General features: G+C 38.5%; 1 protein-coding gene across 1 annotated transcript in view; it reads left to right on the plus strand.

The window, feature by feature from the left end:
- Nucleotides 1-26339, plus strand: part of TYROBP (transmembrane immune signaling adaptor TYROBP) — a 35140-nt gene that overhangs the window by 4751 nt on the left and 4050 nt on the right. Inside the window, exons 2-3 of the mRNA XM_073655594.1 lie at nt 13307-13327; nt 13910-14041. Of these exons, the coding sequence (XP_073511695.1) occupies nt 13307-13327; nt 13910-14041 (153 nt within the window). The remainder of the gene's footprint in view (nt 1-13306; nt 13328-13909; nt 14042-26339) is intronic.

A 26339-nucleotide genomic window follows, 5' to 3' on the forward strand; every position in this document is an offset into this window, starting at 1 on the left:
AAAATAGACTCAATGTGAAGATAACCGTCAGATGAAGACATCTGAGACAGATTGGTGGCCAGGGACAAGCTTTCTGACAACCCCAATGGAGACAAGATGCAGCCTCCTGAAAGTGGACAGATCATGTCACCCACCGTGTGAGAATGCAACAGTTTTAAACACAAAAAGAAAGCAATTAAACTTCCTTATATATTTTAAATATTTACCAAATAATTGGATACTTTCAGAGATTGCAGATATATTTTTTAAAACTTTTCCATTCAAGTTTACTTTGTCAGTTGTTTTATATTGTTGAAATCTTGTCCTCAAAATAAAAAATAATTATTCACTTCCCCTAATTTATAAGACTCCGGAAAAACCTTGGAAATTACTCAACATAATGTGCAAATAAAATTTGTGAAATCAACAAAATACAATGATGTGTCCATAGTTTCCAATGATGGAACAGAAATCAATTTCCGCCCATAATTCTTGCTCTTGTATGGACAACCCTTCTAGAAGCCCCATAAAGGTTGCCCTACAGTAGGGTGTAGAATGGGAATGGTGGGCACATGATAATGCATGATTGGGGACAACAGCTGATAAAGGGGAGATATTACATTTGTCTGTCAAACTGGCTACATTTAAAGGGGTTTTGTCTGATGTCATCTTGCCCTGAGTAGTGTCAGTCTTTCTGTTGATTACCGGTCTATACGAGACATGAAGGTCTGGTCACAAAACTGCGAGAAGTTATGGAAGCTTTTTGAAAACATTATCCAACGACAGCCATATATTGTAACCATGTCAACCAAGTAGATTATCACCAATTTTAAAACTTTTAAAAAACTTTGAAAAAAGGAAAAAAAACCCTCAATGTTTCCTTTCTTAGAAATATCATGTGTCATAAAAAAAAAGTTCATCTCAACCACAAAGTGATAAAAAGTTATTTGTACCCTAAAAATATACAAATGAAAACATTAACATTAGATTTTTCACAGCTTATCTGCAACAAAATCTGTGCTTGTGCTATTTCGTTGCAGATTTGGTGCAGATTTACGTCCTGGTGACTTAGAAATCAAAATTAATTCACGTCCAAAAATTATCCGTGTAGAAGAGATTGCAGATTTTCTGCTGTTAAAAATCTGTTAAGTCAAGTTAATTCAAGCCCCAAAATTATCCACATAGAAGAGATTTGATAAAGTCTCATCTACTTAATTGGTACTTGTATCAGTACGAATTTTCTGCAGTTAAAAATCTGCACCAAATTCGCAACTTGTGAACTTAGGCTAAGCGCTCGTTCAGATGAGCTTACAATCTGTTCATGGCTTGTCTGTTTGCACATATTAAGTGTTCTGTTATGTCTTTTAACCATTTCAGGATTCAGATGCTGTGAAGCAGTTAAAAAAAATGATTAAAACGTTATTTGTACCTTAAAAATATATAAATGAAAACATTAACATTCAATTTTTCACAGATTATCTGCCACAAAATCTGTGCTTGTGTTATTTCGTTGCAGATTTGGTTGCAGATTTACATCCTGGTGACTTTGAAATCCAAGTAAATTTACGTCCAAAAATTATCCGCATAGAAGAGATTTGATAAAGTCTCATCTACTTAATTGGTACTTGTATCAGTGCGGATTTTCTGAAAATCTGCTCCAAATTCGCAACTTGTGAACTTAGCCTAAGCGCTTATTCAGATGAGCTTGCAATCAATCCGTGTGTTGTCTGTTTGCAGTGTTGAGCGTTTTATTACTGCTTTTAACCATTTCAGGGTTCAGAAGCAGTTAACATAGCAGCATGTTTATTCTTTAGGAGCCTATCTACTAGTTATAAATCAAACTATAGAAAAAAGATGCCAGAAAATAATGGCAGAGCTGCCTAGGAAATCCTCGGCTAGTCTTCCAATGTCGTAAAGAGGTTGTGTGCACATACTTTTTGGAGGAGGTTTTTGCTTAGTAAAGCATTTCCTTAAGCGGCTTTCGGGTATGGGTCTTTTTGTTGCATTTTTGGAGCAGAAACTCCACGTTTTTGAAGAGTTTTGGTATTTGGAGGAGGATTTGTAGAGTTTATGCTCCAAAGACTCTTCAAAAAACTCTGTGTGCATGCAGACTTAAAGACTACTTTTGAAGAGTTTTTTTATAAAGAGTTTTTGATTGGACAGTAGTTAGTTTGGTGCAGGAGATGCTTCAAAGAAGTAACATGAATTTTATTTTCTCCCACCAGGCGTTTTTTTCAACACCTAAAATAGAAAAAAAAAAAGAAGCTCAAAAAAAGGAAACGTAGGAACAGCAAAATGGTTTCACAATATAAAGGAAGAGTCAAGCGGTTTTGAAACCTTTTTTTTCTAAATTTGGATTTACTAAAAAAAAAAAAAAAAAAAAAGCAAAAAAAAACCCACTGTGTGTACATATCCCTATTTCGACAGAAAAATACGAAAAGTTATGGCTCATCAAAGACAAGGATAAAAAGATAAAAAACATTTTCCAGGTCAATATTAGTTCTAGAAATATTGGAAATATTTGTTTTCACATTGTAATAAAAAGGAGAATGATGCATTTTGGCAGAGTTACACTTCCCATATGGCACGGATCCCCTTCCGCTATGGTTGGAGAAGCAAATATAGAGATATTGTGGGTGGCGGTATTTTGTAACAATGTTACAAATGCGATGACATCACTATTATGGAGCCGGGACTGTGACAATCAGGAACTGGCCGCCATGAAAAACGGCAAAGCAGAGAGCGAATCTCATGAACGTTTTTTTCTGATCTTTTTTTTTTCCCCCATTAAACACTAAAACAGACAGATATTAACCCCTTCCCACCCAGGCGATTTTCCGTTTTTTTTTTTTCGTTTTAGCTTTTCCCACCTGTTCTTTCAAAACCCATAACTTTTTTATTTTTTCCGTCCCCATAGCCGTAGGTGGTTTCATTTTTTTTGCCGGACGAGTTGTACTTTTGAATGACACCATTCATTTCCATCATGTGATCTACTGGAGAACGGGAAAAAAAAATTCCAAGTTCACTATATGGTAAAACTGACTAGGTAATATGATTCTCCAGGTCAGTACGAGTACGCAGATACCAAACATGTATCGTTTTTTTTTTTTTTAATTTAAGTTGCGAAAAAAATTTAGAAATTTGTAAAAAAAAAAAAAAAAAAAATTTTGCTTTTGGAACTACTTTCTGAGACCGATAACTTTTTTATTTTTCATGATCTGGGGCCGGGTGAGAGCTTATTTTTTGCAACCCTAGCTGACGTTTTTATTCATACAATTTTGGGGTAGATATGATGTTTTGATCACCTGTTATTGCATTTTATTGCAATGTTGTGGTGGCCAAGAAAACTAATAAAAATAAAAAAATAATTCTGGCGTTTTTATTCCTTTTTCTTGTTACACTGTTTACTAGTGTTGAGCGAGCATGCACGACACTGCTCAGTACTCGCCCGAGCATCTCACTACTCGGGATGTTCGGTGAGCACCGAGCATTTCCGGGTTACTCGGGCGGGAGCTCGGGTCTCCGCCCTGCATGTTTGGCGCGCTTTACAGAGCCAATGAACATGCAGGGATTGCCAGCCAGTCACTGTAATGCCGCAGCTATGTTGTTTGTGGGCATTACAGTGATTGGCTGGCCGCACTGCGTCACCTCGAGTATTTAAAACCGGGCGCCGCCATCTTGGACACAGATGGCTGGGATCAGACAGTGTAGGGACAGCGCTGCTGATTTAGGGAGAGATATATAGTGCAAAATAGTTAGTGTAGGGTCTGTAAAGGCTGCCAGAACAAACAAACAGTCCTTTTCAGGACTAATATCCATCCCAGATACCAGGCAGGCAGGCTGTATGGGAGACGCAGTGGTTATACCAGCAAACGCTACATTACAGTCCTGTGGGCTCCTGTTTCTGAAATTGCTGGACTTAGCTCCAGGTCTCGGGGGCCAGGAAAAATCCTTTTTTTTCATCTAAATCCTCTTTTTTTTTTCCTCCTTCACACTGTACAAATACCCGTCTTATTAACCTTTTGGTGTCCCCCCCCCCCCAAAAAAAAAGTGTGTCTCTGATTTTTCCGACACAAATATATCTGTTGAAAAGAGTCTGGTATAGGCCACAGAAACAGAAGTGTGGTTTTGCAGTCCCACAGGTGAAATCTCTGTATTATCCAGTTTTGTGCCTTTTGTATCTAAAAAAAACCAGTTTGAGTGTGTTGCTCACTGTTCAGCCGCAAATATATATATATTTAAAAAAGTCTGGTATACACCAGTAAATTATAACTGTGGTTTTGCTGTTCCACAGTAAAAATCTCTATTATCCTGCTTTTGCCAGTTTTTGCCGTAAAAAATAAATAATTGTGTCTCCTGATTGTTCAGACACAAATATATCTGTTGAAAATAGTCTGGTATACACCAGTAAATTATAACTGTGGTTTTGCTGTTCCACGGTAAAAAATCTCTATTATCCAGCTTTTGGCATTTTTTGCCGTAAAAAATAAATAATAGTGTCTCCTGATTGTTCAGACACAAATATATCTGTTGAAAATAGTCTGGTGTAGGCCCAAGAAATACAAGTGTGGTTTTGCAGTTCCACGGTTCAAACCTCTGTATTATCCACTTTTGGGCCATTTGTATCTAAAAAAAACAGTTTGAGTGTGTCGCTCACTGTTCAGCCGCAAATATATATATTTAAAAAAGTCTCGTCTACATACACCAGTAAATTATAACTGTGGTTTTGCTGTTCCACGGTAAGAAATCTCTATTATTCAGCTTTTGGTATTTTTTCCGTAAAGAAAAACAGTAATATTTTCTCCCTGATTGTTCAGATTGTTTAAAAGAGTCGGGTGTAGGCCAGAGAAAGAGAACTGTGGTTTTCCTCTTCCACGGTTCTAATCTAGTTTTTATTACCCTTTTTCCATTGATAGTGTGAGTGTAAGCTATTTTACTTCATTTACAATGGGCAAAGCGCGTGGCAAGGGACGTAGAAGTGTACGTTCTGGTGATGCTGCGTGCAGAGGACTGGGCCGTGGCAAAGGTGAAAATGTGCCACAACCAACCTTCTTGCTCCCACTTCTTGACCGAATTACTAGGGAAGCACAGAACAACACCAGTTTTGCGAACTGATCAGTGTGAACAGGTTATTATTTGGATAGCAGATAATACTTCCAGTTACCTGGGCACCACCACCTCCGGCCTGTCTTCCACACGGTCGACTCTTAGTAGCCGTGAGTCTCGACCGCATACTCCTCCTCACCCTGATGCTCCTTCCTCCCACCATGCCGAGTGTCGTCAGACAGCAACTGATCCCACACTTGGACACTCTGAAGAGCTGTTCACTGGTCCATTTCCATATTTGTGCCCCTCGCCTGCTCCGCTTGAAGTGGTGGAAGAGGAGATCCCATGTAGCGATGCACAAATATTTGAACAGCCATGGCCACAGGAAGTAGACGCTGGCAATTTGTCACAAGAGGTGGACGTAATGAGGCACAATTGCCAGGAAGTGAGGAGGAAGATCGTGGTGCGCAAGTGGAAGAGGAGGAGGTGGTGGATGATCTGGTAACTGACCCAACGTGGCAGGAGGACATGCAGAGTGAGGCAGAGTACCCCAACAGGCAGGAAGAAGCAGTGTGGTGGCCGCAGACAGAAGGCGGGCAACCGTTCCCCGTAACACCAGCACAAGGGAAGTTGCCAGTACAAGCGGTAGGTCTTCCAGAGTCTGGAATTTTTTTAAAGACTCTGCTGATAACCCCAAAAAGGCCATTTGTACCACCTGCCAGGCCAGCATCAGCAGGGGTGACAAAACTACCAGCCTGACCACCACCAGCATGATCAGGCACATGGCAGCAAAGCACCCGACTTTGTGGGGCGAACCCCAGGGTCCACGACCAGTGTCAGCGGGTGTCACCACAGCTTCTTCCGCTGTTGTGCGTGCAATAGAACCCCCTGTTGTGTGTGCAAGGCAATCCCCTGTCCATACTGCATGCAAAGATGCCCCCTCCTCTCAGTCTTCACTTGTTATGGCAGTTTCTCAAGAAACAGTATCAACGTCCACGTCCCACCGCAGCATTCAATTGTCCAGATCCCAGACCTTTGAACGAAAGCGGAAATTCGCAGCTAACGCCCCACAGGCCACAGTCCTAAATTTGCACATTTCACGACTGCTTGCGTTGGAAATGCTGCCTTTTAGGCTGGTGGAGACGGAATCCTTCTGCAACCTTATGGCGGTGGCCGTCCCTCGGTACTCGGTCCCCAGCCGACACTATTTTGCCCGGTGTGCCATCCCCGCACTACACAATCATGTGTCCCAAAACATCTGCCGTGCCGTCAACAACACAGTTACTGGGAGAGTCCACCTGACAACGGACACGTGGACAAGTGCTTGTGGCCAGGGACGGTACATCTCCCTGACGGCACACTGGGTAAACATAGTGGAAGCCGGGACCCAGTCGAACCTTGGGACGGAACACATCCTCCCCACACTGAGGATTGTGGGCCCTATGTCAGTCAGAGTTGCCCCCACAGTGTACAGCTCCTGCGCATCATCCTCCTCATGTTCAGCCTCCATCTCAGATATCAACTCATCAGTTACAACTGGAAGCACTGCAGTGCTGCCTCCGCCAAGCGGCAACAGGCTGTGCTGAAACTCATAAGCTTAGGTGATAAACCTCACACTGCTTGTGAGTTGTGGACACCTGTGAAAGAGCAGGAAGATCTGTGGCTGAGACCGCTGAACCTACATCCCGGCATGGTCGTGTGTGACAATGGCCGTAACCTGGTTGCGGCTCTGAGGCGAGGCGAGATCACACATGTACCATGCCTGGCTCATGTGCTTAACCTCGTGGTTCAGCGGTTTCTTAAATTGTACCCCGAGTTGCCAGATCTGCTTGTCAGCTCATTTTCTCAAGTCGGCTACAGCTTCCGCCGCCCTTGCTGTGTTGCAGCAGCGTTTACAGTTTCCGTCACACCAACGGGTGTGTGATGTCCCCACACATTGGAACTCTACCCTCCACATGTTGCAAAGGATTTGTCAGCAGAAGAGAGCAGTTGTGGAGTACCAGCAGCAACAAGGCCGTCGATATTCAGGTCAGACTCCACACATAAGACCTCAGGAGTGGACCTGGATTTCTGACATCTGTATCATCTTGACAAACTTTGAGGAGTCCACCCAGATGGTGAGTGGCGATGATGCCATCATTAGCGTCAGCATTCCACTTGTCTGTCTTTTGCAACGCTCTCTGCAGAGAATTAAAGAGGAGGCATTGCAGCCAGAGTATGATGAGATGGATCAAGAAGCCGTAGCGGTCGATTACACACAGACCAGCCTCATCTCATCCCAACGTGCATTGGGGGACAATGAAGGAGAGGAGGAGGAGGAGGAGGAAGAAGAACAGGAGCTTGTGTAATGCGCTGTAGATGGTAGTACCTGTACAACTGTCATAACGTCGGTTCAGCGTGGGTGGCCTGAGGACAGGGGGGAGAAGGAGGAGGAGGAGGAGAGCATGGTCAGTCGTGATCTTGGTGAGGACATGGAAGTCTTGCCCGTTACCAGTCTGGTACGCATGGCTGACTTTATGTTACGCTGCCTTGACCATGACCCTCGCATTGTCGAAATGTTGGGTGACAGTCATTACTGGTTGGTGACACTTTTAGACCCCTGCTACAAAGAGAACTTTCACTCTCTTATTCCTGAGGTGGAGAGGTCTACAAAAATGGGGCAGTACCAGAAGGCCCTTGCTGCAGAACTGTTAAAAAAGTTCCCATCTGAACACGCTAGCGGCAGAGGTCACAGTTCGTTGACCAACCAAGCGAGAGAGAGGCAACTCCAATCCAGCAGAGGCAGGGGAACATTGTCAACGTTCTGGGACAGTTTTCTGAGACCCGCCCAGCTTACAGGCCCTGAGGCGCGGGGTACTCTCACAAGGAGTGGAAAGTTTCAAAAGATGGTGAGGGAGTACCTTGCCAACCATACCAGCGTCCTCCGTGATTCCTCCGTGCCTTTTAATTATTGGGTATCCAAGTTAGACACTTGGAATGAACTCCCTCTGTACACTTTGGAGGTCCTGGCCTGCCCTGCCGCTAGCGTGTTATCGGAGCGTGTTTTTAGTGCCGCTGGGGGAATTGTAACTGATAAGTGCACTCGCCTGTCAACTGACAATGCTGACAAGCTGACCCTTATCAAAATGAACAATGGCTGGATTGGGCCAGACTTCTCATCACCACCAAATGACAGCAGAGTAACATAAAGTCAAATCCACTGTGTTTTTTCGGGAGGTGTATTCACATGCACCGCTTCACACCCACACATGGGTATACGCTTCCTCATTTCGGCAGTTTTATGTTCTTCTCCTTATCCTCAGCCTCCACCACCACTATACCACCAGGGTGACCCTGGTCCGTGTTGCCATTATTGAAAGTTTCTCCGTCCTTATTTTTGTCCGCTTTTGCTTGGAAGGCATAAGCAAAGACTGTGGGAGACCCACTCCCCAATAATGGGAATAATATTTTTAAGATGCTGTACTGTATGGCTCTTGTAAGGGGCATTGCAAGTTCCTCCATCCTAATTTTTGGCAGCTTTTGCTTGGAAGGCATAAGCAAATACTATGGGAGACCCACTCCCCAATAATGGGAATAATGTTTGTAATATGCTGTACTGCATGGCTCTTGTAAGGGGCATTGCAAGTTCCTCCATCCTAATTTTTGGCAGCTTTTGCTTGGAAGGCATAAGCAAAGACTATGGGAGACACACTCCCCAATAATAGGAATAATGTTTTTAAGATGCTGTACTGTATGGCTCTTGTAAGGGGCATTAAAAGCGTCTTGTTAAGCTACTGCGACCTCCACCATTTTTCCGAGGATCATTAAAAGCATCTTGTTAAGCTACTGGGACCTCCACGTCTCTTCTGAGGGGCATTAAAAGCGTCTTGTTAAGCTACTGGGACCTCCACCACTTTTCCGAGGGGCATTAAAAGCGTCTTGTTAAGCTACTGTGACCTCCACGTCTCTTCTGAGGGGCATTAAAACCGCCTTGTTATACCACTCTGACCTCCACGTCTCTTCTGAGGGGCATTAAAAGTGTGTTGTTATACCACTCTGACCTCCACGTTTCTTCTGAGGGGCATTAAAATGGTCTTGTTAAGCTACTGGGACCTCCACGACTCTTCGAACAGGCATTGCATTTCCTCATAATTTTTGGCAGCTTTTGCTTGGAAGGCATAAGCAAATACTATGGGAGACCCACTCCCCAATAATGGGAATAATATTTGTAATATGCTGTACTGTATGGCTCTTGTAAGGGTATTGCAAGTTCCTACGTCCCAATTTTAGGCAGCTTTTGCTTGGAAGGCTCTTGTAAGGGGCATTAAAACCATCTTGTTAAGCTACTTCGACCTCCACGTCTCTCCTGAGGGGCATTAAAAGTGTCTTGTTAAGCTACTGGGACCTCCACGTCTCTTTTGAGGGGCATTAAAAGCGTGTTGTTATACCACTCTGACCTCCACGTCTCTTCCAAGGGGCATTAAAACTGGCGTCTTATACCACTCTGACCTCCACGTCTCTTCTGAGGGGCAATAAAACCATCTTGTTAAGCTACTGCCACCTCCACCACTTTTCCAAGGGGCATTAAAAGCGTCTTGTTATGCTACTGCGAGCTCCACGTCTCTTCCGAGGGGCATTAAAACCGTCTTGTTAAGCTACTGCAACCTCCATGTCTCTTCTGAGGGGCATTGAAATGTTGTTTTTAATTACCTTTAACCTCCACGACTCTTCCAACGGGCATTGCATTTCCTCCTAATTTTAGTCAGCTTTTGCTTTTCAATGCAAAGGCGAAAACTAACGGAGACCCACTCCCCAATAATGGGTAGAAGGTTTTTAGTACGCTGTAATCCACGTCTGTTTCAAGGGGCATTGCAGTTCCTCATAATTTTTGGAAAGCCTTCCATTCACTGCTTAGGCCAACAGTGCACAGGATACCCAGTTGGTATAAATGGAAAGAACGGTTTAGTTAGGCCCTCTGACCTCCATGTCACTTCCAAGGGGCATTGGAGTGCCTCGAAATGTTTGGTAGGCATTGCACTCACTGTATGCCCTATAACTGTGTAGCCGAACCGCTCCTTTTGTTACAGAAACATATCCTACAAGACATATGTGGTTGACTGGCCTGATATTGATGTGAATGGTCCCTGTTCCTCCTGCTCTTTCTCCTTTGCCACCACCTCATCCATCATTTATCAGCTGAAGCTTTGTTTTAACGGGAGTCATAGAACTGGGATAGTAGCAGGAAAACATCCAGCAATCCTCGTAGGAGGTAGGATATGCGCCAAATCGCTGACCACCTAAGGCCTAGCCGCTACTATATACATGTGCTTGCATTCCAAGAAAACAAAGCAGATGCTAACTTCTATCATCCTCATCATGCTCCTCACCTTGGCACTCTCAACTCCCCTGATGGAGAAGCCAGGGCCCACCGGAGGAGTCTGGTTCTCTGGTGGGCTCGTCCAATGCTGCCCTAAAGCAAGCCAGTCTAAGAAAAGTGTGTGGGTCGGTAACAGGAGAAATCGGGGCGGCTGGGGACCGTTTATGGACACCCGGCCGCCCCCAGGCAGCTGGGGACCGTGTGTGGACACCCGGCCGCGGGGCAGCTGGGGACCGAGTGTGGACACCTGGCCGCCCCCTGGCGGCTGGGGACCGAGCGTGGACACCCGGTCGCCGGGCGGCTGGGGACTGAGTATGGATAAAAGGGCCGCCAATGCAGCCATGACATGGTGGCCGGCGTCTGCCTCCGCATGCCTAAAAGGCCCAATTTCAAGTGCAAGCAAGCTAGCAGTATGGTATTGTAGCCTGGGGTGGGTGGGTGGCAGGTTGCACACTTACGCTTGCATTCCAACAAAGCAAAGCAGTTGCTAACTTCTATCATCATCATCATGCTCCTCACCTTGGCACTCTCACCTTGGCACTCTCAACTCACCTGATGGAGAAGCCAGGGCCCACCGGAGGAGTCTGGTTCTCTGGTGGGCTCGTCCAATGCTGCCCTAAAGTAGGCCGGGCAGCTGGGGACTGAGTACCTCGCTGCCGAAGCAGCCATGAGGTAGTGGCCAGCTTCGGCCTCCTCAAAACTAAAAGGCCCCATTTCAAGTGCAAGCTAGCAGTATGGTATTGCAGCCTGGGGGTGGGTGGGTGGCAGGCTGCATACTTGCGCTTGGAATGGGGGAGGTACAATTGAACACTGCCCTGGGACAAGGACTTGCACGGGGATAGTTACAAGTCTGCATCTTCTGATGCGGCAAGGATCACTTCTGATGGGCACACTTTTAGGCAGTGACCTGGGTGTCAGAGATGCTTCCAGGGGTCTTCCCCATGCTGTTCCCATGTCTTTTCAGCACTGTATGCATGTGTCACACAGCACATGGCCAGATAAGATTGTAAAATGTTAAAATGACATTTCCCGGTAAATGCATTTGTCACGGTTGAAAGCAATGCAAAAGTGCAAAAACGCATAAAAAATGTTACTTGTGAACATAGCCCAAGGTGTGGAGGAGTATTTTTGTTTTTGGTTATTTATTTTACCTTATACACAAGTCTTTACCCTGGTAAAGAAATTCCTTAACATATTTCACAGGAAAACACTTTCACTTTCGTTTTTGAACGTTTTATTGTGAGCCCGTAAAAGTGGCTTAATACCTCTGACCACGTTGTTGACAACAGTGACCTGGGGGTCAGAAATGCTTCCTGGGGCGATCCCCATGCTGTCCCCATTTGAGCACTGTCACTATCGTTTTGGGCACTTGTTATGCTTTTAAAAGACTGCCGGGGGTGCCACCGCAAAAATGCTCGGGTCTCCCATAGACTAACATTGGGCTCGTTGCTCGGCCCGAGATTCGAGCACCCGAGCATTTTAGTGCTCGCTCAACACTACTGTTTACCAATCAAATTAATTTACTTTATATTTTGATGGATCGGACTTTTACGAATGCAGCGATACCAAATATGTGTCATTTTTTTTGTTTTCTTTTTAATGGGGCTAAAGTGGGATGATTTGAAACTTTTGTGTTTTTTTTATTTATTTCGTGTTTTTAAAACTTTTTTTCCCACTTTTTACAGAATTTAATGCAGCTGTGATCATCTGATCTCTTGTGCTATACATAGCGGGGCATCAGCATTGCAATGTATAGCAAAAATCATGATCTCTAATGAACGCTAGGTAAATTCTGGCTTTCACAGGAGAATCATAATCATAGGCATGAGGGTCTTCAGCAGACCCCCGCTGTCAGTGCAATCCATCGGCGCCCCATAATCATGTCACAGGCATGGCAATGGGAGCGTGCAGTGTCATGCTCCCCTGCCGGTGTGTGTTACATGTTGCTGTCAGAAATTGATCATTAACAAGTTAACAGCCGCGGGCAGAATTCAGTTCCGCTCCACCCGTGGCTATTAGTGGCACATGATGGCTGATTAAATCAGCTATCATCTGCCGGGAAAGATGCAGGATCGGCGTGCGAGTCCACATCAAAGTCAAAGACACGACCTTTGAAGTACATGTAGGTGATATTTTTTTTTCCTTGTTGCATTCTTACCATTTACATTTTTTTATTTAATCTATCAAAAAGAAGTAATAATATATATCCAGAATTGTTACCATTTTTTTTTTTATTGTTCTTCAATGTAGCAAGTTTTAGGTATTTTTAGGCTCTGGGCATTTCTATTTCTTTCCTGTATGGAAACAAATTAATGTTTGTACAAATAAGTGTAAAAATAAATAAATGCAAAAAAAAAAAAAATGAAAAGAAATTAAATTGAATGATTGAACAAATAAGTGTAAATAAATAAACACTTTTGAAAAATTGAAAAGAAATTCAATAGAATGTTTGAACAAATAAGTGTAAATAAATAAATAAATAAACACTTGAAACATTTAAAAGAAATTCATGGCAATTTTTACCAATAAAAAAATAATTATAAAAAATTGAAAAAAATAATCATAACAAAAGTGAAAAAATGGTATCTGGTTGATGCAATTTGGATGGAGTGTTCCATTAATTTAAGGTGACTCTCCACCCTCCATATTAAAAGTGGCCATGCATTTTGTAAAGCATAGTCACTATACCTTTCTGTCATCCAGTCTATGAGTTTTGCAGACCATGAGAGACACAATTTGTAGGTCAGATAACCACACGACTGGACACTTACTGAAAGAACCTGAGCCTTGAGGTTTAGCGCTTCCTGTTCGGTTTCTTGTCACATATTATATACTTTACATTTGCCAACAGATGTTTGCACCTCTATCAAATTCTTATTTATATATTAGTTTTATGACACAACTTCTTTTCTTCTGTGTTTACAGGTTCAGCCTCAGCTCAAGAAGGTAAGCAATACTTCCAAATAAATTCTGGATAAGTATTGAGTTATTAAAGAGTACCTAAACTTTATCTATTACCTAATTATTGATCAATATTTGAAATATATCCCACTATGTTGTTTTGCTTCCTATTTTCTCAAAAACCATGTCAATATTGCTGATATTTTAGAAGCTGCTTTGAACTGCTGCTCTAGGAAGAATCTGCACTGAAACACTATTTACAAACAGTCTGAACATAAGGGGAGGGCAGCAGAGGAACTTAGACAAGGAGAATATTTGTAAATAGTGTTTAGCATGAATTCATGCTAGAGCAGCAGTTCAAAGCAGCTTCTAAAGGAGGACAAAGAAGGTAGTTTAAATAAAAATTTCAGCTTGGTGTTCAAGAGAGTAGGAAACAAAGAATGTAATGGAGTGTATTAGCAGCATTGTTAATTTTGCAAAGGTTCATGGGTAATTAAATAAAAAAAGTTTACTTTCTAAAGTTTAAAAAAGAAAAAAAAACAATGCTACCAAAATAAATGATAACCATTGCAGAGAGATGAGATAATTGTAGATGAAGGAGAATGTAATAATTTTTATTACTTGCAGGATGTGGAAATTGTTTTCAGCTCAATACTGGAACCATTATTGGAATTGTGGTCTGTGACGCCTTCATCACCTTAATAATTGCAGGCATGGCATTCTGGATATCTAACAAGATACAAAAGAAGAAATATCAGGGTGAGAGATAAGAGCCAGGATATTCTATGACATGGCAATTATATATGTTTCCTAACAAACAAGCTTATAACTAATATATGAATATAATTACTATAATATTGCTCCTATGTACAAAAATATAACTACTATAATACTGCTCCTATGTACAAGAATATAACTACTATAATACTGCCCCTATGTACAAGAATATAACTACTATAATACTGCCCCTATGTACAAGAATATAACTACTATAATACTGATCCTATGTACAAGAATATAACTACTATAATACTGCCCCTATGTACAGGAATATAACTGCTATAATACTGCCTCTATGTACAAGGATATAATTACTATAATACTGCCCCTATGTACAAGAATATAACTACTATAATACTGCCCCTATGTACAAGAATATAACTACTATAATATTGCCCCTATGTACAAGAATATAACTACTATAATACTGCTCCTATGTACAAGAATATAACTACTATAATACTGCTCCTATGTACAAGAATATAACTACTATAATACTGCTCCGATGTACAAGAATATAACTACTATAATACTGCCCCCTATGTACAAGAATATAACTACTATAATACTGCTCATATGTACAAGAATATAACTACTATAATACTGCCCCTATGTACAAGAATATAACTACTATAATACTGCTCCTTATGTACAAGAATATAACGATTATAATACTGCTCCTTATGTACAAGAATATAACTACTATAATACTGCTCCAATGAACAAGAATAGAGCTACTATAATACTGCCCCCCTATGTACAAGAATATAACTACTATAATACTGCTCTTATGTACAAGAATATAACTATTATAATACTGCCCCTATGTACAACAAAATAGATACTATAATACTGCCCCTTACGTACAAGAATATAACTACTACTCCTATGTACAAGAAAATAACTACTATAATACTGTTTCCTATGTACAAGAATATAACTACTATAATACTGCCCCTATGTACAAGAATATAACTACTATAATACTGCCCCTATGTACAATATTATAACTATTATAAAACTGCTCCTATGTACAAGAATATACCTACTATAATTTTGCCCCTATGTACAAGAATATAACTGCTATAATACGGCTCCTTTGTACAAGAATATAACTACTGTAATACTGCCCCTTTGTACAAGAATATAACTACTATAATACTGCTCCTATGTTCAAGAATATAACTACTATAATACTGCCCCTTTGTAAAAGAATATAACTACTGTAATAATGCCCCTATGTACAACAATATAACTACGATAATACAGCTCCTATGTACAACAATATAACTACTATAATACTGCCCCTTTGTACAAGAATATAACTACTATAATACTGCCCATATGTACAAGAATATAACTACTATAATACTGCTCCTATGTACAAGAATATAACTGCTATAATACTGTCCCCTATGTACAAGAATATAACTACTATAATACTGTCCCCTATGTACAAGAATATAACTACGATAATACTGCTCCTATGTACAACAATACAACTACTATAATACTGCCCCTATGTACAAGAATATAACTACTATAAAACTGCTCCTATGTACAAGAATATAACTAATATAATACTGCTGCCTATGTACAAGAATATACTGCTATAATACTGCCCCTATGTACAAGAATATAACTGCTATAATACTGCCCCTATGTACAAGAATATAACTACTATAATACCGCCCCTATGTACAAGAATTTAACTACTATAACACTACTCTTAGGCACAAGAATAAAACTACTATAATACTGCCCTATGTACAAGAATATAACTACTATAATACTGCTCCTATGTACAAGAATACAACTACTATAATACTACTCCCTATGTACAAGAATATAACTACCATAATACTGCTCCTATGTACAAGAATATAATTACTATAATACTGCCTCCTATGTACAAGAATATAACCACTATAATACTGCTCCTATGTACAAGAACATAACTACTATAATACTGCCCTCTATGTACAAGAATATAACTACTATAATGCTGGTCCCTATGTACAAGAATATAACTACTATAATACTGCTCCTATGTACAAGAATATAACTACTATAATACTGCTCCTATGTACAGGAATATAACTATTATAATACTGCCTCTATGTACAAGGATATAACTACTATAATACTGCCCCTATGGACAAGAATATAACTACTATTATACTGCTCCTATGTACAAGAATATAACTACTATAATACTGCTCCTATGTACTGGAATATAACTACAATACTGCCCCCTATGTACAAGAATATAACTACTATAGTGCTGCCCCTATGTACAAGAATATAACTACTATAATACTGCTCCTATGTACAAGAATACAGCTACTATAATACTGCCCCTATGTACAAGGCTGTAACTGCTATAATACTGCTCCTATGTACAAGAATATAACTACTGTAACACTGCTCCTATGTACAAGAATACAACTACTATAATACTGCCCCTAAGTACAAGAATTTAACTACTATAATACTGCTCCTATGTACAAGAATACAACTACTATAATACTGCCCCTATGTACAAGAATATAATTACTATAATAGTGCCTCTATGTACAAGAATATATCTACTATAATACTGCCCCCTATGGAGAAGAATATAACTACTATAATACTGCTCCTACGTACAAGAATATAACTACTATAATACTGCTCCTATGTACAAGAATATAACTACTATAATACTGCCCCTATGCACAAGAATATAACTACTATAATACTGCTCCTATGTACAAGAATATAACTACTATAATACTGCCCCTATTTTCAAGAATATAACTGCTATAATACTGCCCCTATGTACAAGAATATAACTACTATAATACTACCCCTATGTACAAGAATATAACTACTATAATACTGCCCCTATGTTCAAGAATATAACTACTATAATACTGCCCCTATGTACAAGAATATAACTACTATAATACTGCCCCGTATGTACTAGAATATACCTACTATAATACTGCACCTATGTACAAGAATATAACTACTATAATACTGCCCCCTATGTACAAGAATATAACTACTATAATACTGCTCCTTATGTACAAGAATATAACTACTATAATACTTCTCCTATGTACAAGAATATAACTACTATAATACTGCTCCTATGTACAAGAATATAACTACTATAATACTGCCCCGTATGTACAAGAATATACCTACTATAATATTGCTCCTATGTACAAGAATATAACTACTATAATACTGCCCCCATGTACATGAATATAACTACTATAATACTGCCCCTAAGTACAAGAATTTAACTACTATAATACTGCTCCTATGTACAAGAGTACAACTACTATAATACTGCACCTATGTACAAGAATATAACTACTATAATACTGCTCCTATATACAAGAATATAACTACTATAATACTGCCCCCTATGTACAAGAATATAATAACTATAATAGTGCCTCTATGTACAAGAATATATCTACTATAATACTGCCCCCTATGGAGAAGAATATAACTACTATAATACTGCTCCTACGTACAAGAATATAACTACTATAATACTGCTCCTATGTACAAGAATATAACTACTATAATACTGCCCCCTATGCACAAGAATATAGTTACTATAATACTGCTCCTATGTACAAGAATATAACTACTATAATACTGCCCCTATTTACAAGAATATAACTGCTATAATACTGCCCCTATGTACAAGAATATAACTACTATAATACTACCCCTATGTACAAGAATATAACTACTATAATACTGCCCCTATGTTCAAGAATATAACTACTATAATACTGCTCCTATGTACAAGAATATAACTACTATAATACTGCCCCCTATGTACAAGAATATAACTACTATAATACTGCTCCTTATGTACAAGAATATAACTACTATAATACTTCTCCTATGTACAAGAATATAACTACTATAATACTGCTCCAATGTACAAGAATATAACTACTATAATACTGCTCCTATGTACAAGAATATAACTACTATAATACTGCCCCTATGTACAAGAATATAGCTACTATAATACTGCTCCTATGTACAAGCATATAACTACTATAATACTTCTCCTATGTACAAGAATATAACTACTATAATACTGCCCCGTATGTACAAGAATATACCTACTATAATACTGCTCCTATGTACAAGAATATAACTACTATAATACTGCCCCCATGTACATGAATATAACTACTATAATACTGCCCCTATGTTCTAGAATATAACTACTATAATACTGCTCCTATGAACAAGAATATAACTACTATAATACTGCCCTCTATGTACAAGAATATAACCGCTATAATACTGCCCTCTATGTACAAGAATATAACCACTATAATACTGCCCTCTTCGTACAAGAATATAACTACTATAATATTGCTATTTTCAAGAATATAACTACTATAATACTGCTCCTATGTACAAGAATATAACTACTATAATACTGCCCCTATGTACAAGAATATAACTACTATAATACTGCCCCTATGTACAAGAATATAACTACTATAATACTGACCCCTATGTACAAGAATATAACTACTATAATACTGCTCCTATGTAGAAGAATATAACTACCATAATACTGCCCCCTATGTACAAGAATATAACTACTATAATACTGCCCCCTATGTACAAGAATATAACTACTATAATACTGCCCCTATGTACAAGAATATAACTACTATAATACTGCCCCCTATGTACAAGAATATAACTACTATAATACTGCCCCTATGTACAAGAATATAACTACTATAATACTGCCCCTATGTACAAGAATATAACTACTATAATACTGCCCCTATGTACAAGAATATAACTACTATAATACTGCTCCTATGTACAAGAATATAACTACTATAATACTGCCCCTATGTACAAGAATATAACTACTATAATACTGCCCCCTATATACAAGAATATAACTACTATAATACTGCTCCTATGTACAAGAATATAACTACTATAATACTGCCCCTATGTACAAGAATATAACTACTATAATACTGCTCCTATTTACAAGAATATAACTACTATAATACTGCCTCCTATGTTCAAGAATATATCTACTATAATACTGGCCCCTATGTACAAGAATATAAATACTATAATACTGCTCCTATGTACAAGAATATAACTACTATAATACTGCTCCTATGTACAAGAATATAACTACTATAATACTGCCCCCTATGTATAAGAATATAACTACTATAATACTGCTCCTATGTACAAGAATATAACTACTATAATACTGCCCCCTATGTACAAGAATATAAATACTATAATACTGCTCCTATGTACAAGAATATAACTACTGTAAGGCTGTGTGCCCACGATGCTTTTTTTTAAGCGTTTCCGCAGCGGCAAAAACGCTGCTGAAACGATTAAAAAACGCATGGTAGAAGGTCCGCCATGTCCCCCAGTGATAATCCGCACGTGCTGTGCACATGCTGTGGAAATTTCCGCTGCGGATTATCATTGTGGATAAAAACGCAGCACTACCAATTATTTTGCGGAACTGCTGCGTTTTCGCCGCCATTGACTTGCATTAGAACGCGCCAATTCCGCAAGAATGCACCTGTAGTTGAATAATTGGCGCATTCTAATGTGCGTACCCGCGTGTAGAGGAGAGGAGAGTCTCATCCACACCCAGGAACCATTAAAAAAGTTGTAAAAAAAGAATAAAATAAAAAATAAATGTATGCTTACCTTCTGGCGGCCCGCGCTGCACTCCTCCTTGCTTCCCGGCACTTCACGATGGAATGAAGGACCTGCGCTGACGTCAGAGTCATGTGACGGGTCACGCGACGCTGTCGTCGGCATGTCCTTCAGTCTACCGCTGCTGGCTGCCGGGACCGAGCGAAGCCATACAACGCGGGCCATCGGAGGGTAAGTATATATTTATTTTTTTATTTTTTGACATTCTCTCGATCACAGTTTATAAATCCATGCTGTTTGCTGTTTGCATGGGTTTATATAGTGTGACCAAGTTGTCAAGCACTTTCCAAGTGATGATAAAATCGCTTGTCAACCCGCATGCGGAAATTCATGTGAAGAATGCATCACATCCTCATGTCCCTGGCAGGAAAACGCATGTACAATCCACATGTACAATCCGCATGTACAATCCGCATGTACAATCCGCATGCGTTTTTTTCTGCCAGGGAGATGCAGAAACGCTCAGGAAAAAATCCTGAGCATTTCTGCATCGTGGGCACATAGCCTTATACTGCTCCTATGTACAACAATATAACTACTATAATACTGCCCCCTATGTACAAGAATATAACTACTATAATACTGCTCCTATGTACAAGAATATAACTGCTGTAATACTGCCCCCTATGTACAAGAATATTACTACTATAATACCGCCCCTATGTACAAGAATATAACTACTATAATACTGCCCCCTATGTACAAGAATATAACTACTATAATACTGCCCCCTATGTACAAGAATATATCTACTATAATACTGCCCCCTATGTACAAGATTATAACTACTATAATACTGCCCCCTATGTACAAGAATATTACTACTATAATACCGCCCCTATGTACAAGAATATAACTACTATAATACTGCCCCCTATGTACAAGAATATAACTACTATAATACTGCCCCTATTTACAAGAATATAACTACTATAATACTGCCCCCTAGTACAAGAATATAACTACTATAATACTGTCCCTATTTACAAGAATATAACTACTGTAATACTGCTCCCTATGTATAAGAATATAACTACTATAATACTGCTCCTATGTACAAGAATATAACTACTATAATACTGCCCCCTATGTACAAGAATATAACTACTATAATACTGCCCCCTATGTACAAGAATATAACTACTATAATACTGCTCCTATGTACAAAAATATAACTACAATAATACTGCTCCCTATGTACAAGAATATAACTACTATAATACTGCCCCTATGTACAAGAATACATCTACTATAATACTGCCTCTATGTACAGGAATATAACTACTATAATACTGCTCCTATGCACAAGAATATAACTACTATAATACTGCTACCTATGTACAAGAATATAACTACTATAATACTGCCCCCTATGTACAAGAATATAACTACTGTAATACTGCTCCCTATGTATAAGAATATAACTACTATAATACTGCCCCCTGTGTACAAGAATATAACTAGTATAATACTGCTCCTATGTACAAGAATATAACTACTATAATACTGCTCCTATGTACAAGAATATAACTACTATAATACTGCCCCTATGTACAAGAACATAACTACTATAATACTGCCCCCTATGTACAAGAATATAACTACTATAATACTGCTCCTATGTACAAGAATATAACTACTATAATACTGCTCCTATGTACAATAATGTAACTACTATAATACTGCTCCTATGTACAAGAATATAACTACTATAATACTGTCCCTATTTACAAGAATATAATTACTATAATACTGCTCCTATATACAAGAATATAACTACTATAATACTGCCCCCTATGTACAAGAATATAATTACTATAATAGTGCCTCTATGTACAAGAATATATCTACTATAATACTGCCCCCTATGGAGAAGAATATAACTACTATAATACTGCTCCTACGTACAAGAATATAACTACTATAATACTGCTCCTATGTACAAGAATATAACTACTATAATACTGCCCCCTATGCACAAGAATATAACTACTATAATACTGCTTCTATGTACAAGAATATAACTACTATAATACTGCCCCTATTTACAAGAATATAACTGCTATAATACTGCCCCTATGTACAAGAATATAACTACTATAATACTACCCCTATGTACAAGAATATAACTACTATAATACTGCCCCTATGTTCAAGAATATAACTACTATAATACTGCCCCGTATGTACTAGAATATACCTACTATAATACTGCTCCTATGTACAAGAATATAACTACTGTAATACTGCCCCCTATGTACAAGAATATAACTACTATAATACTGCTCCTTATGTACAAGAATATAACTACTATAATACTACTCCTATGTACAAGAATATAACTACTATAATACTGCTCCTATGTACAAGAATATAACTACTATAATACTGCTCCTATGTACAAGAATATAACTACTGTAATACTGCCCCTATGTTCAAGAATATAGCTACTATAATACTGCTCCTATGTACAAGCATATAACTACTATAATACTTCTCCTATGTACAAGAATATAACTACTATGATACTGCCCCGTATGTACAAGAATATACCTACTATAATACTGCTCCTATGTACAAGAATATAACTACTATAATACTGCCCCATGTACATGAATATAACTACTATAATACTGCCCCTATGTACTAGAATATAACTACTATAATACTGCTCCTATGTACAAGAATATAACTACTATAATACTGCCGCTATGTACAAGAATATAACTACTACAATACTGCCCTCTATGTACAAGAATATAACCACTATAATACTGCCCTCTTCGTACAAGAATATAACTACTATAATACTGCTCCTATTTACAAGAATATAACTACTATAATACTGGCCCCTATGTACAAGAATATAACTACTATAATACTGCCCCTATGTACAAGAATATAACTACTACAATACTGCCCTCTATGTACAAGAATATAACCACTATAATACTGCCCTCTTCGTACAAGAATATAACTACTATAATACTGCTCCTATTTACAAGAATATAACTACTATAATGCTGCCCCCTATGTACAAGAATATAACTACTATAATACTGCTCCTATGTACAAGAATATAACTACTATAATACTGCTCCTATGTACAAGAATATAACTGCTATAATACTGCTCCTATTTACAAGAATATATCTACTATAATACTGGCCCCTATGTACAAGAATATAAATACTATAATACTGCTCCTATGTACAAGAATATAACTACTATAATACTGCTCCTATGTACAAGAATATAACTACTATAATACTGCTCCTATGTACAAGAATATAACTACTATAATACTGCCCCCTATGTACAAGAATATAACTACTATAATACTGCTCCTATGTACAAGAATATAACTACTATAATACTGCTCCTATGTACAAGAATATAACTACTATAATACTGCCCCCTATGTACAAGAATATAACTACTGTAAGGCTGTGTGCCCACGATGCTTTTTTTTAAGCGTTTCCACAGCGGCAAAAACGCTGCAGAAACGATTAAAAAACGCATGGTAGAAGGTCCGCCATGTCCCTCAATGATAATCCGCTTGTGCTGTGCACATGCTGCGGAAATTTCCGCTGCGGATTATCATTGTGGATAAAAACGCAGCACTACCAATTATTTTGCGGAACTGCTGCGTTTTCGCCGCCATTGACTTGCATTAGAACGCGCCAATTCCGCAAGACTGCACCTGTAGTTGAATAATTGGCGCATTCTAATGTGCGTACCCGCGTGTAGAGGAGAGGAGAGTCTCATCCACACCCAGGAACCATTAAAAAAGTTGTAAAAAAAGAATAAAATAAAAAATAAATGTATACTTACCTTCTGGCGGCCCGCGCTGCACTCCTCCTTGCTTCCCTGCACTTCGCGATGGAATGAAGGACCTGCGCTGACGTCAGAGTCATGTGACGGGTCACGCGACGCTGTCGTCGGCATGTCCTTCAGTCTACCGCTGCTGGCTGCCGGGACCGAGCGAAGCCATACAACGCGGGCCATCGGAGGGTAAGTATATATTTATTTTTTTATTTTTTGACATTCTCTCGATCACAGTTTATAAATCCATGCTGTTTGCTGTTTGCATGGGTTTATATAGTGTGACCAAGTTGTCAAGCACTTTCCAAGTGATGTTAAAATCGCTTGGAAAGCGCTTGACACCCGCATGCGGAAATGCAAGTGAAGAACGAATCACATCCGCATGTCCCTGGCAGGAAAAACGCATGTACAATCCGCATGTACAATCCGCTTGTACAATCCGCATGTACAATCCGCATGCGTTTTTTTCTGCCAGGGAGATGCAGAAACGCTCAGGAAAAAATCCTGAGCATTTCTGCATCGTGGGCACATAGCCTTATACTGCTCCTATGTACAACAATATAACTGCTATAATACTGCCCCCTATGTACAAGAATATAACTACTATAATACTGCTCCTATGTACAAGAATATAACTACTATAATACTGCCCCCTATGTACAAGAATATTACTACTATAATACCGCCCCTATGTACAAGAATATAACTACTATAATACTGCCCCCTATGTACAAGAATATAACTACTATAATACTGCCCCCTATGTACAAGAATATAACTACTATAATACTGCCCCCTATGTACAAGAATATAACTACTATAATACTGCCCCCTATGTACAAGAATATAACTACTATAATACTGCTCCTATGTACAAGAATATAACTGCTATAATACTGTCCCCTATGTACATGAATATAACTACTATAATACTGCCCCTATGTACATGAATATAACTACTATAATACTGCTCCTATGTACAAGAATATAACTACTATAATACTGCTCCTATGTACAAGAATATAACTACTATAATACTGCCCCTATGTACAAGAACATAACTACTATAATACTGGCCCCTATGTACAAGAATATAACTACTATAATACTGCTCCTATGTACAAGAATATAACTACTATAATACTGCTCCTATGTACAATAATGTAACTACTATAATACTGCTCCTATGTACAAGAATATAACTACTATAATACTGTCCCTATTTACAAGAATATAATTACTATAATACTGCTCCTATATACAAGAATATAACTACTATAATACTGCCCCCTATGTACAAGAATATAATTACTATAATAGTGCCTCTATGTACAAGAATATATCTACTATAATACTGCCCCCTATGGAGAAGAATATAACTACTATAATACTGCTCCTACGTACAAGAATATAACTACTATAATACTGCTCCTATGTACAAGAATATAACTACTATAATACTGCCCCCTATGCACAAGAATATAACTACTATAATACTGCTTCTATGTACAAGAATATAACTACTATAATACTGCCCCTATTTACAAGAATATAACTGCTATAATACTGCCCCTATGTACAAGAATATAACTACTATAATACTACCTCTATGTACAAGAATATAACTACTATAATACTGCCCCTATGTTCAAGAATATAACTACTATAATACTGCCCCGTATGTACTAGAATATACCTACTATAATACTGCTCCTATGTACAAGAATATAACTACTGTAATACTGCCCCCTATGTACAAGAATATAACTACTATAATACTGCTCCTTATGTACAAGAATATAACTACTATAATACTACTCCTATGTACAAGAATATAACTACTATAATACTGCTCCTATGTACAAGAATATAACTACTATAATACTGCTCCTATGTACAAGAATATAACTACTGTAATACTGCCCCTATGTTCAAGAATATAGCTACTATAATACTGCTCCTATGTACAAGCATATAACTACTATAATACTTCTCCTATGTACAAGAATATAACTACTATGATACTGCCCCGTATGTACAAGAATATACCTACTATAATACTGCTCCTATGTACAAGAATATAACTACTATAATACTGCCCCATGTACATGAATATAACTACTATAATACTGCCCCTATGTACTAGAATATAACTACTATAATACTGCTCCTATGTACAAGAATATAACTACTATAATACTGCCGCTATGTACAAGAATATAACTACTACAATACTGCCCTCTATGTACAAGAATATAACCACTATAATACTGCCCTCTTCGTACAAGAATATAACTACTATAATACTGCTCCTATTTACAAGAATATAACTACTATAATACTGGCCCCTATGTACAAGAATATAACTACTATAATACTGCCCCTATGTACAAGAATATAACTACTACAATACTGCCCTCTATGTACAAGAATATAACCACTATAATACTGCCCTCTTCGTACAAGAATATAACTACTATAATACTGCTCCTATTTACAAGAATATAACTACTATAATGCTGCCCCCTATGTACAAGAATATAACTACTATAATACTGCTCCTATGTACAAGAATATAACTACTATAATACTGCTCCTATGTACAAGAATATAACTACTATAATACTGCTCCTATTTACAAGAATATATCTACTATAATACTGGCCCCTATGTACAAGAATATAAATACTATAATACTGCTCCTATG

The sequence above is a fragment of the Phyllobates terribilis genome, unplaced genomic scaffold (genome assembly GCF_046119375.1).
Source record: "Phyllobates terribilis strain yellow unplaced genomic scaffold, ASM4611937v1 Scaffold_12__6_contigs__length_324123572, whole genome shotgun sequence".
Taxonomy (NCBI): Eukaryota; Metazoa; Chordata; class Amphibia; order Anura; family Dendrobatidae; genus Phyllobates; species Phyllobates terribilis.